Here is a 15,946-nt window from a genome sequence, read left to right on the forward strand (position 1 = left end):
AGATATGAAAAGTCTCTGCATTAAAGGCCTTCAATTTCTTTGAATGTTGACGTTCAAAATAGAATTAATGAGATATGAAAGCTTCTCGTCTAATTACCAACGAATTGTGACTTATGAGATATGAAAAGTCTCTGCATTAAAGGCCTTCAATTTCTTTGAACGTTGACGTTCAAAATAGAATTAATGAGATATGAAAGCTTCTCATCTAATTACCAACGACTTATGACTTATGAGATATGAAAAGTCTCTGCATTAAAGGCCTTTAATTTCTTTGAACGTTGACGTTCAAAATAGAATTAATGAGATATGAAAGCTTCTAAATTGAAGGTCTTAATTACTCACATTAAAAATTGAAGGCTTTATGTTCAATGTTCAAAAAATTGAAGGTGTTAAGTCCAACGTTCAAGAATCAAAATAAAATGAAAAATTAAAAATTAAATGCTAAGAAGATGAAAAGTCTCTAAGTTTCCATTTTAAATCCTATTCTTTATAAGTTTTTATTTTTTATCTCAATTTCCCTATTCAAGTCTTATTTGAATTTGAATTTCTCTCTTCACAATTTTCATTATTTCCCAATAGCTTATCATTCAAGTCTTTAAAATCATTCCATATCTGATTAGTGATTAAAAAAAATTAATCACCAAAACTCAATTAATCAATTGCATTAATTTTTTTTATTCGGTTTTAGGAAACATTCTAACACTAATTTGCCTTTCCTTTGACAAATCAAGTTTTACCATTTTATTTTTTAAATTAATTAATATTTATTTTTTATTTTTAAAAATGTCTCATTTAAACTTTTCGCCTAAGGCCCCAAAATGTATCGAGCCGGCCCTGAATGAAGAGGATCTTGTTCCCCCAATCTTTAACTAATGAAGCATTACTCTTAAAGTCAGTGAAATGTTTGGTGGAATGACTGAAACAGCCTGGCGCTTTTGGTGAAACACAGGAGGTTCTATGGTTTTTTGGTGCCGTGCTCCTATGCTAACAAGACACGTGGAATGTGCTCACGTGTCACCTGTATGTGGTGAGTTTCACTCACATGAGTTCCGCCCCCATATATCTTATGTTGTGTACAAGTTATGCAATATTGTTGTGCAAGAGGCTTTTTCCTTCCGGAAATAATGCGTCACGTTCGGCAATGTCCTGTTTGCGTTGCGTTGTAAGAACAACAAAACAGAGTGGAAAATGCTAGAATTACAACAAGTGCACTACAAGTGTACAACTCCAAGGCACATTTGGGGGATTCACATGTGTGAGCCCCACCTCAATGTGTTTTTGGAGTTGTGCACTTGTAGTGCATTTGTAGTGCATATATCGTTTCCGAACAGAGCTCCACCCTGATTTCTTTTTATGCTTATTATAATTAGTTTACTTTTCCGGTATGCAACATAGGTGGGAGGTCTGCTTGTCTTTTTCACACTATAAACAGAAGCAATAAATATGTCACATTTTTATTCTACGTTTTATTATTCAGTTTCTTAGAATCTAACCTGTCAAGGGATTTGGAAGTTTTTGTTCACCATTGTAATGGTTTAGTTGCATGGTGCCAGCGATATATTTTTCTTTTTGAGCACAAGCTGTGCGTAATATTTGAACCACATGAATTTGGTAATATTTCTCTTGTAACGCAGGTTGGAGACAACAGATATGGAGGGTTTGAAGAAGATTGAGGATCATCAACATTGACCCGGAAAAGAGCAAATATAAAAATGTGATGGATAGATGCATTTGGATCAGTAGGAAGCATGCTTAAGCTTCCTTCTTTTTTTTTTTTTTTTTTTGGTTGAATTTGAGACGGATCGGAGAGAGAAATCGAGCAATAATGTCATAATTAATAATTATTTGATATTAAAAGAGTTTGACCTTAGCAAAATAATTGTAGATAAAAAAAATTATTAAAAAAAAGAGTTATTTGAGCTGTTGAATATGAGACAACCACCCCATAGACAATAAGCATTACTCTTTCAAATAGAGAAATGTTATATACCACACTTTTATTCTACTTTGCTGATATGATACTGACAATCAACCTTTGAATCATCATTTGTTTAAAAAATAAAGATTCACACTAATTGGAAGTACTAGATAATATTATAAGATTATATTGGAAGTACTGGGTCTCTTGAGACCCAGCCGTGGGTCTCTTGCGACCCACGTACTGGGTCCCTTGAGACCCAGCTGTGGGTCTCAAGAGGGTCTCTTGAGTTCTGAAATTTTGATTTTGAAAAAAATGCATGTTACTCATTTTTTATGGTTTTCCCATTTTTTGACTAGGTAACTCTTGGATTTCCTGCTGATCGTGCTGGATCTATCTAGGTAATTATGTGATTGAATTTGATGGAAGCTTGTTGAAAGCATCAATGAGGTATTTGCTGTTCTGTTTAGTTTTTTGTTTTTATTGCTTTGTTGTTGCGGAATTAGGTGTTTTTGTTGTAAAGGTTTTGGTGTTTTGTGTTGTCTACTGCTTTGTTGTTGCAGTAATGTGATAGAATATTTTTTTTTTTCTCTTGATTGTGATTCATTTAGCCATGGTTGCAGCAGACCTATTCATTCATTAAAAAAAAAAAAAAAAATTATTTCTTTTTGTTTTCTTTAGGCCGTGAATTGTGTTTGAAAAATGGTTATAATCTGTTTGGTTGTTCGGAAAATGGGAAAAATAAAAGAATAAATGGTGGATTTTAGTTTTCTAGATAACCAAACGTTGCTATGCAAGCCCCCCCCCCCCCCCCCCCCCCCCCCCCTTTTTTTAATTTTTTTAATTTAGAGTCGTTTTTGGGACCCTAAAACGGCTCTTTTTTTTTTTTTAAAAAAATTATTTAAAGCTGTTTTAGGGTCCTTAAAACGGCTCTAATTTTTGAACCTTTTTTCTTAAGCGACTTTAACTATTTTGAGCTGCTTTTAAAAAGTGGCTCTAACCGTTTTGAGCCGCTTTAAAAAGCGGTTCTAACCGTTTTTAGCATCTTTTATAAAAACAACTTTAACCGGTTAGAGCCGTTTTTATAAAAGCGGCTCAATTTAAAGCCGTTTTAGGTAAAAATTGCTCAATATGGGTCTTTTATACTTGATGTGTTGATCTGTTCTCAAAACGTTTCAAAAAAAAGGGTGCAAATTGTTTAGAGCCGTTTTAAGGGCTTAAAACGGCTCTAAAAAAAGGGCTCTAAATACCTTTTTTTTTTTTTTTTTTTTTTTTTAAGTGAAAATATAAGCTTGTTTGAGTACAAAACCCCCAAAAAGAAGAGAATTGAGGAGATTAGTGAGTATTTATGTTAAATCACTGCTTATTTCAAAAGCTTAAACTGATAGGAATAGGTAAATTTAATCATTTAATCAATACTTTAACACTTTCCCTCGCGTGTGGGCTCAAATTCCATTTTAATAGGTGAGACTCAACACGTGGAATATTTAATTGAAATTTAGGTGAACTTAGAACCTTTGACTTTGATACTATTTTGAAATTTGTGTATAAATATAAAACACGAGAACAAAAGCAGAAGCAATAAAGAGAAAAGAACATAAGAAATTACATGTGGTTCGGTGTTAGACACTTACATTCACCATTATTAATTAGCCTTAAAAGCTACATTATGGTCATTAACTTATTTATCCACAATACAAATGTCTTTATTTATAGGTTTAGAGTAACAATTAGTTGGATAAAAGGAACAACGTCCTTTTTACACTAATTGTTTGGAGAGTGGGCAGCCATGAGTAGCTCCGCCGTCATGGTGGGACTCCGAGATGGGTGGTCCCTTTAGAAGGCCTCCAAATAACTCCGCTGGATCGAAATAGATCTCCACCTCTTCTACCCTAAGAGATTCATCAACCTACCAAGGAATGCATATCGTAAAAAGCACATGATTTTTTTTGTTTTATTTAGCCTAGTTAATTTGTAGAAAAACTTTGTCGCTTTGTATCGAGCCAATTTGATATTAATTTGAGTTTATTAAGATTTTAAATCTAATATACCTCTAACAATTTTTTGCTCAAATAAATAACAAAATTAATGTGAAAAACTATTATACCATTTTCATTAAATAAAAAAGAAAGAAAGAAAGAAAAGAATTTCATATATTAAAAAGGAAAAAAATTAGAAGGGTGACTCATGCCCTAATAGGGGGTGGCCGTGAGCTGAGGTAGTCTCGGGGCCACGACGGCCACTTCTTTTAATTTTTTTTTTTAAAAAAAAAAATTAAAAGAAGGGTATATTAATAGTATCTTCATTCTATTTTTGCTATTATTTGAGAGAAAATAAACGTCTTAGAAAATTGATCAAATAGAAAACTTATATAATAAAATTCGAAAAAGCAGTTAGGGTTATTGGAATATATATATATATATATATATATATATATATATATATATATATATATATATATATATATATATAAATGTGTGTGTGTGTGAATAATATATATATATTACGTACCTTGAGAGTGGCAAATCCAAAAAATTGAGCCATCTCTCCGGTGGGAGCATGTCCATTAAAGGGTCCCTCAAAGAAACCCCAGTGCCTGAACTTGAAAACAATTTCAGGAGGTCCAGTATAAACACGAAGCACTTCCCATGCAAACCCTCGAGGAAAAGCCGATCCAAAAATTTCATGAGACGATTCAAATGTCTCTTCTTCTGCTTTGTAGTACTGGAACTCCTTCGGCATACAACTCTTCAGTAAGGCATTGTAGGTCCCAAGCCTAATAGTTTCTTCCCCGTATAACCCCTCTCTTCCTGCAGTACGTACCACAATATTTCATACATTAATAACTTTTACTTTAATGTCAATGCCGGTGGCCGGCATGCCCACATGCAGACCAAGAAAGGTTCATCATAAAAACTTTAATTTAAACCCTAGGAATTTAGCTAAGAAAACACACACACGTAAGCATACAAGTCTAGTGATCGAATATATATATTACAAGTGAAAGATGTGGCATATATATATAACTTGTTGGAGAAAAGTTTCTGGAGTGTAAACATCCCTCAGAATAGTTCCCGGTGTTGGAAAAAAATTCTGAAGCTTCATGGTCTTGCTAAGAATTTTTCCTTCGGTTTGAAGTCGGAGATGGAGGACAAATTCATTTGTGGATGGATAATTGGCATTTTTTTGGTGCCTAAGTGCCTTGGCTGAGAATTTTGGTTTTAGAATCGTTTATGACTCCCTAAGCAACTTGGAAGCCAAGCTAAACTCTGTCCTAAAAAATAGAGTTTGGTGTTGGAGGCCAGCTCGATCTGAGGTTCTTGTAGATATACAAAGTAGACTCCCTGAAGTGCAAATTGGTGAACTGGACAAGCCTATTTGGACTATTGCTCAATCCGGCACTTTTGTTAGTGTAGATACTTGGGATTATAGCCAGAAGAAGAAGGCTACTGTTAATTGGTGGCCTTTAGTTTGGCATCCTCATGCTATTCTGAAACATGCTTTAATTCTTTGGTTAGCTATTCAGAATCGACTCACTATTGGAGATCGTATGTTGACTTGGGGTTTCAAGGGCGTTATAAACTGTGTTTTCTACAGAAATGGCACTGAAAGCCGAGATCATTTGTTCTTCTCGTGTGGTTTTAGTTCACGGATATGGAAGACTTGTATGCAGCGGTGTAATATCCTGGATTTTCCTACTAATTGGATAAATCTGATTGAGGAATGACGCGGCAAATGGACTACTAAATCCATGTTTGAAGTTGTTTGCAGACTAGTTTTAAGCTTTGCCGTTTATGGAATCTGGAGGGCTAGAAATGAAATCAAATTTGGCAGCCATCCTAGAACTGAGGAACAGATTTTGAAGTTGATATTCCAGGAGGTTCAATGCCAACTCTCTGGAAAAGGAAGGTTTAAGAACTTGAAAAATGTCAGGCTTTGTCTGAATTGGAAATATTTCAAGTATGTGTTTTGGATTTGGGCTCAAATGCATAACGAGTCAAAAGAGCCAAACCCAGCACTCACGGCAATCTGATGAATTGACAGCTATTGTGCACGCATGAAATCTAGCGGTGAGTAAAAACAAAGTAGATAAAAATGTTGGGGCGTTACACGTGCAACTTCATAACATTTTACAATATTGAATATCATTAATTTGAAAGAAAAAAAAATGTCATTTGACATGACTTTCAAAATGGCGTAGTCTAAAGTGCACAATTTTAAAGAAATTAAATATTTGGGTAACACTTGTTTTTTTTTTTTTTAAAAAAATATATATATTTTGATTTTTTTAATTAAAATTCAATTCATTTTTTTTTTAAAATTTTGTCTCAAATTTTTTTAAACCATTCAAATATAATTTTAAAAAACAAATTTTCTCTGAGATTCAAGGAAAAAATTAAAATACTAAATATATAATCAGGAAAATTTGCACTTAAAATACTAACCTTGTTTGAGTGATATGTTTTCAAAAATTAAACTCGAGATTCACACTATTAAGTGTTTATTCGTCTCTTTTTTTTTAAAATAAAAATAAAAATAAAAATAAATAAATCAATTCAAATTAGTGCTTAAAAAAGGGTTAACTGAGGTATGAGCTCTTCAAAATCGGATTTTTTTTTTTTTTTCCTCGTGAAATTGAAAAATAATTTCGGAAACTAGAGAACAAGAATATATATTTTATTTTTAAAAAAAGAAGTGGATGCGACAGGAAACCCGTGGGGTGGGGTCCGGGCAGAGCGTGCCTTTCATAAAGTGCCAGCTAATTATTTGACCGGTCTTGGGGGGAGGTTTTATTTTAGAGTTGCATGGTATGTACGCCTCGATTGCCTTTCCGGTCGCCGGTTTGACCATTTTTGATGGTGCAAAATAAGGTGCGTCCTCTCATGCAATTGCTTGCTTTTTTGGCCATCGCGACACTTACACGTGGTAGTGGGAGCCGTGCGTCTTCGCACTTTCGATCTGCCTTCCCTCCCCCCTTCCCCTTCCCTTATCGTGTATTGACTAGCATTTATTCAAAATTAACTCTTGCTTTTTAGAGTGCTACTATAAAGCAAGTTTTTTCTTTTTTCGAGTCAGACAAAGCCTGACATTGTTTTGTTTTGTTTTCTAGTGAAATTGATTATAAATTTCTTGCTTGGAAATATTTCAAGTATGTGTTTGCCTTCACAACCCTGAAAATTATAATGGCAATTCTCATGTTGATGTTTCTGTTTCTCTCCCTTTTTCACATGTGCAGGACAACTTTACTGCAGCAATCGCATACTATCACAAGGTGCGTAATGAATGATTTAGTTTAGTGCACTTTCATTTAAGGCATATCAAACTCCTTTTATCCAGACTACTTACTAAGGGTGCACTTGGGCATCCCTTGAAATTTGTTAGCATTGTTTTGATTTACATTGTGTTTATTTTGATGCTTATGGTTTTCACTGGGCTCATAAGAAAAGTTGACAGCCACCTTACAAATGGAAATAAAGAATTGGATTTTGTCATTGCCAGAAAAATGAGAAGTCATCTGATACAATTATTTAAGATGGCTACAAGGATGATGATCATGGTTATAACTACCTTAAAATTCTGTCAAAATGTTTTAGAAAATTCACTAAAATGGTGACTTACTTGATATCACAATAATCTTTTCATGAAAGAAAGATTGAATCAGAAAGTCTGCCTATTATTAACTTTTTGTTTGGTTTGAATTTGTTCCCTCTGTTCTTGCTACCAATTCAGGCTCTATGGCTGAAACCCGATGATCAGTTCTGCACTGACATGTTAATTAAAGCTCTTGAAGAAGAATGCCGCCGTGGTGTAGACCCCAGAATTGAATTTCAACAAAGTGAGGTTTTTCTTTGATGCTAATATTATTCTTTCTACTTTTGGTGGAATGAATGTGTAATTAATACCATAATGCCCGAAATAGGTTTTATTATTATTATTATTACTATTACTATTGCAATTTTCAATGTGATATATTTGTATCAAAGATTAGGCAGCGTGTATTCCGACCGTCATCTTGGTTTATTTATCAATCGAGGCCCGTAACATATCATTGTTGAAGAAAGCTTCTTTGCAGCTGCTAGCCTTGGGCACGATTTGACTAATTGATTGCTTAGTTTGTCTCCATTAATCTGACAGTAACTCTGGTTCTTACTGAATATTATTTAGCCTCTGTTTGGATCATGGAAGAATGGACGCAAGTTTTTAACACCTGCCCCTCCTTTGGTAAATAGAAGCATAATGATATTATCACTACATTCAATCATTCATAAATACATACATATGGAAAGCATAAAAGATAAGCTTGTCCGAGTACAAAACCCTGAAAAAGAAGAGAATTAGGGAGATTATGGAGTAATTACTTGGGTAAAAGGAACAATATCCTTTTAAACTAATTATTGTTTGGAGAGTGGGCAGCCATGAGTAGCGCCTGAGATTGGTGGTCCCTTTAGAAGGCCTCCAAATAGCTCCGCTGGATCGTAGTAGACCTCCACCTCTTCTGCCCTCAGAGACTCATCAACCTACCAAGGGGGGTACATATGGAGCAGCATGATTTTAGTTTAAGACTTGCAAGCCACAAAGTTATTATGATATAACTTAATTCATTAAGAAAGTAGGCGTGTTTTTACAATATTCGATTTTCTTGTTTTTATAAAATAGTTGACTTATTTGCAGGTAGAAACCGTAGAATCATAGAGAAAAATGTTAACTTGGTAGTTGGAGTTGATTAACAAAAAAAAAAAGCTTTTCTAATAGACACTAACTTTTGCTCTACCAAATCGTTTCATATCTTGTGGTGCTCCACGGATCAAGGGGCAAATGATATATTTAAAACCCCCTTTTTCACTTAAAAAAAAAAAAAAATTGCTTGGAAAAGTAATGGAAGTGCAATGAAACGGACAAAGCGACTATATTTAAATTGGAGTTGCTATTTTGTATTTTCCTATTCCGTTTGTTTCGGCGTAAAATGATTTTCACAAAATGATTTCGGTATTTTACGGTGTTTGGTAGGGGCGAAAATAACGGTCAACGAAAACCATTTTCAGTTTGACCGTAAAACCTTCTTTAATTTTTGGAAAACGATTTACGGTTTTAAAAACCGTAAATCGTTTTCCAAAATTATATTTTTCGTCTTTACACGCACGTTTGATATTTGACTGGTCGAATTCGACAATAGTCGGTCGTTCAAAAATAGGCAGCACCGGAATCTAGTATCATCAAGTCACTGGAATAATGCCGGCATCGGAATCCTGCGAGATGCCGGAATATCGCCGGCCGCCGGAATCCGGCGACATCCGGCAAATGCGCCGAATGCCGGCGGAATTTGGCCGGAATCCGGCCATGGACAGAAACCGGCAGGAATCCGGCCTGATTTGACCGGATCCGACCTGATTTGACCGGATCCGGACACTGATCCGGCCTGATCTGACCGGATCCGGACATTGATCCGGCCGGATCTGGCCAAAATGGCCGGGATCCGGCCGGATATGACCGGATATGACCGGATCCGGACACTGATCCGGCCGGATCTGGCCAAAATGGCCGGAATCCGGCCGGATATGACCGGATATGACAGGATCCGGCTACTGATCCTACCGGATCTGGCCACTGGTCCTGCCGAGATCCGGCCGGAACTGACGGGGCCCGGAGGTATCCTGCCGGAATCCGGCAATTTTAGCAGGATCCGGCCAAACATGGTCGCCGGATTCCAGCGACGGCGACCGATCGTCGCCGGATTCCGGCGACAGATGCATTTTCATTTTTCGTAATTTTTTCGTGCGAACCAAACGCCGAAAAATATTTTCGAGAAAACAATTTCTTTTGAAATTGATTTCGTCGAAAATATTTTACGACGGAAACTATTTTACGTCGAAACAAACGGAGCATTAATTTTTTTTATTTTTAAAAGTCATGAGCTGGGGTAGTCTCAGCCCCACGATGGCCACATCTTTTTTAATTTTTAAAAGAAGTGTATAATTGTCTTTTTTCATGCTATATATTTTGTTATTATTTGAGAGAAAAAAAAAATGAGTAAAGGTCTTAGATTTAAAATTTTTGTAAACTCAAATATTAAATTGACCAAATTGAAAGCTTAAATGTAAAACATAAAATTCGAAAAAGCACCGAGGGTTTATGAATATCTTTTTCCTTATTTTTCGTTTGGCCAATATATGCATGTGATGCATGTGAATATATATTACCTTGAGAGTGGCCAATCCAAAAAATTGAGCCATCTCTCCAGTGGGAGCATGTCCATTAAAGGGTCCCTCAAAGAAACCCCAGTGCCTGAACTTGAAAACAGTTTCAGGAGGTCCAGTATAAACGCCAAGCACTTCCCATGCAAACCCACGAGGGAAAGCCGATCGAAAAGCTTCGTGAGATGATTCAAAGGTCTCTTCTTCTGCTTTGTAGTACTGGAACTCCTTTGGCAGAGAGCTCTTCAGCAAGGCATTGTAGTTCCCAATCCTAAGAGTTTCTTCCCCGAGCAGCCCCTCTCTTCCTGTACCACATGCAATTCATATATTAGTTTTATATCGTAGATATCGTAGTTTTATTTGAATTTTCTATTTGTTTTAATTCTTGCTGCGTCAAATTGACGCAGCAGGAATAACAAAAGAACATAAAATAAAAATAAATCTATGTTAATTTAGAGTCTCACTAAATTAACGAAGATGATAGAACAAACCAGCGTCTCACTGGCCTTGGCAGCGTCTCACCACCAAAAAAGAAGAGAGGAGTCACACCTCAAAGAAACAAAACTGTTTTTCATAATATCATAATCTGTCTTATTACAAGAGAATATTATGCTTAAATAAACACTCTAACTCTAACCCTAATGTGACCGACTTTGGGCCAAAGGCCAAGCCCACTTTTAAAAATGACAAATAACTTAAACTTAAATGACTAACTGTGGGTCAATCCCATTATTGAATTACAAACAAAAACTAATAATTTAATTAAACTAAATGACATATTTATTCTTGTCTCGTCCACTTTGATGCAGCAGGAATTAAAACAAATAGAAAATTCAAATAAAACTACGATAATTCAGAGTCTCACCAAATTATCGAAGATGAAAGAACAAACCAGCGTCTCATTGGCCTTGGCAACGTCTCACCACCAAAAGAACAGAGGAATCACACCTCAAAGAAACAAAGTTGTTTTTCATAATATCATAATCTGTCTATTTCAACAGAACAATATGCTTAAATAACCCCATAGATTAAACCCTAACTTTAACCTTAATGTAACTCACTTTGGGCCAAAAGTCAAGCCCATTATTAAACAACAAATAATTTAAAACTTTGGGCTAAGCCCATAATTAAATTCAAATAAAACTAATAATTTAAATAAACTAGAATGATAAATTTATTCTTGTTTCATTCTGCATCAGAGGGCCGCCATGCCTCCACTCAGTACTCTTCTCTCCCTCATCATATAAGAAAGACCTGTACTTATCTCCCACCATTTTAGCTGCTGCATCTTCTACGCTTGCCATCTCAATTTTATTAGCAGATTTGATCGATCTCTTTGTAACAATCAAGGAAGTTGAAGAGGTTTTTTATAGAAGAAGGTGGCGGCATGTTAAGTCCAAAATTTATTAGTGTGGTCCCTCAGCAGTCCCCCATTAAAAGCATGTCCTTACAAGACTTGGCCAGTTGACTCGATAAGGCACACATGAAACTCTCAATTTTGAAATCTTTTATTTGCAATACAGAAGCACCAGGACCTCTTATTTGCAAATCGTTTGGTGCAGTCACTCAAAAGGTCGAAAATCCTCTCACCCAAACTTTAATCCTACCCATTAAAAATCCTGACTTTTAACTGTGTTCTATAAGAGTCATTCCCAAAGGTATATGAGTGGAAGTTCATTAACTGAACAATTGCCTTGAGCTTTGGAAGTCCAATAAAAATCATCTAAACCCTCTAACCCAAACTTTAGGGTGCATTTGGGATTGCGATTTCGTAGACAATAAATGCGATTTTAAACCAAATCGCAGAATATAAATCGTTTGGGAACTGCATTTTTAAAAATTGCGATTTTAAACCAAATCGCAGAATATAAATCGTTTGGAAACTGTATTTTTAAAAATTGCAATTTGAAAAAGTAGAAAATCTTGTTTTTCAAATCGCAGGTAATTAGATGGTGCTTTTCTGAAAACGCAGAATTTTAAAGGCTAATTTGCGATTTTAAAGATTAAACTGGAATTTTGCTAAACACTTAACTGGGTTTTTAAAAATCATATTTTTTCTTCAAATCGTACATTTTAAAATCATTATTTTAAATCGCAAACCCAAACGGATTCTTAATCGTTACTTCGCTAATTAAGCAGTCATACAATGCAAAATCGTTTCTAGGTCCGTTTTTTAAGCTTAATTCATAATATTAAGCGAAGTATTGTAATCGAGAGATTATGGTTATTGAGTAGTGATAATATCATAAATGATATTGATTCGTTTGTGTTATTTATTTATTTTTTCTGATTGTGAGATAAATTTTGGGAAGTAATTCCATTTGGATCTGTAACATATCATTGTTAAGAAAGCTAATTTGCAGCTAGCCTTTGGCACGATTTGACTAATTGACTGCTTAGTTTATTTCCATTAATCTTACAGGAACTCTGGTTCTTACCAATTATTATTTAGTCTCTGTTTGGATCATGGAACTCTGGTTCCACTACAAAAATACTCACAATTGGACGCGTGTCTACAGTACCAGTTACTGTAGACACGCGTCCAATTTGACACGTGTCTTATGAGACACGTGTCTAATTGTACCATCTTCACAATTGGACGCGTGTATTTAATACGCGTGTCCAATTGGACACGTGTATTATTACACGCGTCCAATTGGACACGTGTATTATTACACGCGTCCAATTGGACACGTGTAATAATACACATGTCCAATTGGACACGAGTATTAAATACACGTGTCCAATTGGACGCGTGTATTTAATACGCGTGTCCAATTGGACACGTTTATTATTACACGTGTCAAACTGTTATTTTTTCCCAAATATATATTAAAAAAAATAAAATTGTGTTGTGTTAATTTTTTGAAAAAGAAAAAAAAAACTCCTTATCTTATTAACCATACAAATATGTGAAAATACGGTGTACATAGCTTATACACATAAAATTAGGTTTGAAAGCTATATGCTATATGGTATATGTAAATTATATACTTGAAATTTATGCTTTTTAGGTTCCTTATTTATATATATATAGTATACTAATAAGTACGTAAACCCTAACCTAATTTACATATTGTACTATATGCATAATTAAACAAATTTGGTGCTATATATATAATTAAACCAAATAGTTCAAATTAGGGTTTAGTTTTGTACCCCATCTACGTTTAGAAACAAAAAAAAAATTTAAAACATAACAAAGTTAAAAAACCTATAATTAATACTATATATATAGTTATGCATGCATGTAAACGGTTTAGAAACTATATACAGTAACCTTGCTATTTATGGCTATATATAGTATATGCAATTATTTTAAGGGTTCCGCGCTACATAATGAATTAAATACTTATAGTTTAGTCCCTTATATAATACATACATTTAGAGTTTATGGCTATATATAGTACATACACTTAGGGTTAGGGTTTATGGCTATATATAGTATATACACTTAGGGTTATGATTTATAGCTATATAGATATATAATATATATACTTAGGGTTAGAGTTTATAGCTATATATAACATACATACTTATGATTAGGGTTTATCGCTACATATAGTATACACACTTATGGTTAGGGGTTTTAGGGTTTATAGGTATATATAATGTATACACTTAGGGCTATGGGTTATAATTTAATTCATTTTACATTTTATAAATAATGATGTCAATATATTTTCACGTGTCATTATTGTACACTTTTAAATATAACATTAAATCGTAGATTGATTATAATTAGATTGTAACGATATATATATAGCCATATACACTTAGGGTTAGGGTTAGGGTTAGGGTTAGGGTTTTTTGCTATATATAGTACATACACTTAGAGTTAGGGTTTTTTGTTATATATAGTACATACACTTAGGGTTATAGTTTTTTGCTATATAAAATACATACACTTATGATTAGGGTTTATATGATGAGTTAATATATATATATATATATATATATATATATATATATATATATATATATATATATATATGGTATACTCATAAGTACATAAACCCTAACTAAATTGACATATTGTACTATATGCATAATTAAACCAAATTTCTGCTATATATTTGTAGACCCAAAAAAAAAAATTGCAACATGAGTTTAAGTTAGGGTTTATAGCTATATATAGTATATATACGTAGAGTTAGGGTTTATGGCTATACATAGTATATAATATATACACATAGAGTTATGGTTTATAACTATATATAGTATATACACGTTGAGTTATGGTTTATGGCTATACATAATATATAATATATACACGTAGAGTTAGAGTTTATAGCTATATATAGTATAGGGGATTAGGGTTTATAGATATATATAGTATATACATTTAGGGTTAGGGTTTTTAGCTATATATATATACATACACTTAAGATTAGGGTTTATGGCTATATATAGTATATACACATAGGGTTAGGAGTAGTATAGTATATATACTTATACTTAGTGTTATGGTTTAAATTTAGGGTTTATATTTAGTTTTAATTTATAGTTTATGTTTTAGTTTTAGGGCTTAGGGTTTAGCAATGTGTACATGCAGTACATACACTTAAGGTTGCATGGGTTTATATAAAATATATATAATATGTTATATATATATATAATTATAATATTAAAAAAATAACATTTGGAGACGTGTATTTCCATACACGTCTCCAATTGGGCACGTGTACTACGTACACGTGTCCAATTGTTTGGCCAGGTACTGCGCGGGAGTTCTCCCGCGCGCCACCTGGCCAAACGGAGACAGATTTTTTTTTTAAAAATATAATAATTTTCAAAGAAAATAGATTATTTAAATTAAATATATATTTATATAAAAGAAATGGGTAGCTTCCTCTCTCTCTCTCTCTCTCTCTCGCTCAGCCGGCCGGCGACAGCCCGTTCCGGTGCCTCTCGGCCTTGTCTCCGGTGTTGTGACCTCTCTCTCTCACCGACTGTCTCTCTCTCAACCGACCCTCCCTCTCTCTCACGTGTATATACACCGGATCTCTCTCTCTCTCTCTCTCTCTCTCTCTCTCTCTCTCTCTCTCTCTCTCTCTCTCTCTCTCTCTCTCTCTCTTTCTCTCTCTACTGGGACGTCTCTCCGGCAGCTTGGCACGGCCGTCAGCTTGATTTGCTCCGGTCAGTGTTTATCTCTCTCGATTTGTTCAGTGGCCGGTTGATAACATATATATATACATTTGCTAACTTATTTTTTCTTCACAAATTGGTCCGAATATGCAGGTATATATATAAGGAACCCTAAATCCACAAACCGGCAGCTTGGCAGTGAGTATTTTGCCCCTTATTTGTTGTATTTCATTTTTTCTTCCACATGTAAATTTGTACTAACTATATATATATATATTGTAATAATTTTTATTGTAATAATTTTTATTTGTTCTTGATTGATAATTGTAATAATTTTTGGACTGTGTTCTATTTTTTTATTGCAATGTAGCTGAATTAGTGTAATTTGTATGCTTATAATTTTGTTTTTTGTTTTTTGTTTTTTTTGTTTTTTTTGGTTTTTAGGGACTAGGTATTTCAGTTTTGCTATATTTTGTGTTTTTGTTTTTAACAATGCTGCATGTATTTTTGTGTTAGTACACATTTGATAATTTTTTTTGTGTAGGCGTTTGTATTTTTGTGTCATTTAGGGTTATATGTATTTTTATTTTTTTGGAAGCCATGTACTTTTTTACCATGTTGTGTTTTTATTGTTTTTAATTTTTTTTGTCCTAATTTTTTATTTGAGAGGTTTTATATATATATATTTGAATGTGTTATTATGGATTACAGAGTTTTTTTGTTAGTGAAACAAAATCAAACAATGTCC

General features: G+C 34.0%; 1 protein-coding gene and 1 long non-coding RNA gene across 2 annotated transcripts; one reads left to right on the plus strand and one right to left on the minus strand.

The window, feature by feature from the left end:
- Nucleotides 1-3,493: 3,493 nt before the first annotated feature.
- Nucleotides 3,494-11,429, minus strand: LOC133876202 (pathogen-related protein-like). Its single transcript, XM_062314487.1, has 4 exons — nt 11,315-11,429; nt 10,117-10,415; nt 4,430-4,747; nt 3,494-3,827 (listed from the first exon to the last, which is right to left on the minus strand). The coding sequence occupies exons 1-4, from the start codon at nt 11,412-11,414 to the stop codon at nt 3,678-3,680; spliced, it is 867 nt and encodes a 288-aa protein (XP_062170471.1). The 5' UTR covers nt 11,415-11,429; the 3' UTR covers nt 3,494-3,677.
- Nucleotides 7,080-7,979, plus strand: LOC133875533 (uncharacterized). The gene is made up of 2 exons (XR_009901461.1): nt 7,080-7,190; nt 7,649-7,979. It is a non-coding gene; the product is annotated as an uncharacterized LOC133875533 (long non-coding RNA).
- Nucleotides 11,430-15,946: the final 4,517 nt, after the last annotated feature.

Source organism: Alnus glutinosa, chromosome 8 (genome assembly GCF_958979055.1).
Source record: "Alnus glutinosa chromosome 8, dhAlnGlut1.1, whole genome shotgun sequence".
Taxonomy (NCBI): domain Eukaryota; kingdom Viridiplantae; phylum Streptophyta; class Magnoliopsida; order Fagales; family Betulaceae; genus Alnus; species Alnus glutinosa.

Excerpts from the sequence above, each read along its gene's own strand:
- LOC133876202 (XM_062314487.1), bottom strand. The coding sequence starts at position 11,414 with ATGGCAAGCGTAGAAGATGCAGCAGCTAAAATGGTGGGAGATAAGTAC. Across the intron at positions 10,416-11,314 it reads TACTGAGTGGAGGCATGGCG|GAAGAGAGGGGCTGCTCGGG; the intron begins GCCCTCTGATGC and ends CATGTGGTACAG. Across the intron at positions 3,828-4,429 it reads TTGGATTTGCCACTCTCAAG|GTTGATGAATCTCTTAGGGT; the intron begins GTACGTAATATA and ends ATTCCTTGGTAG.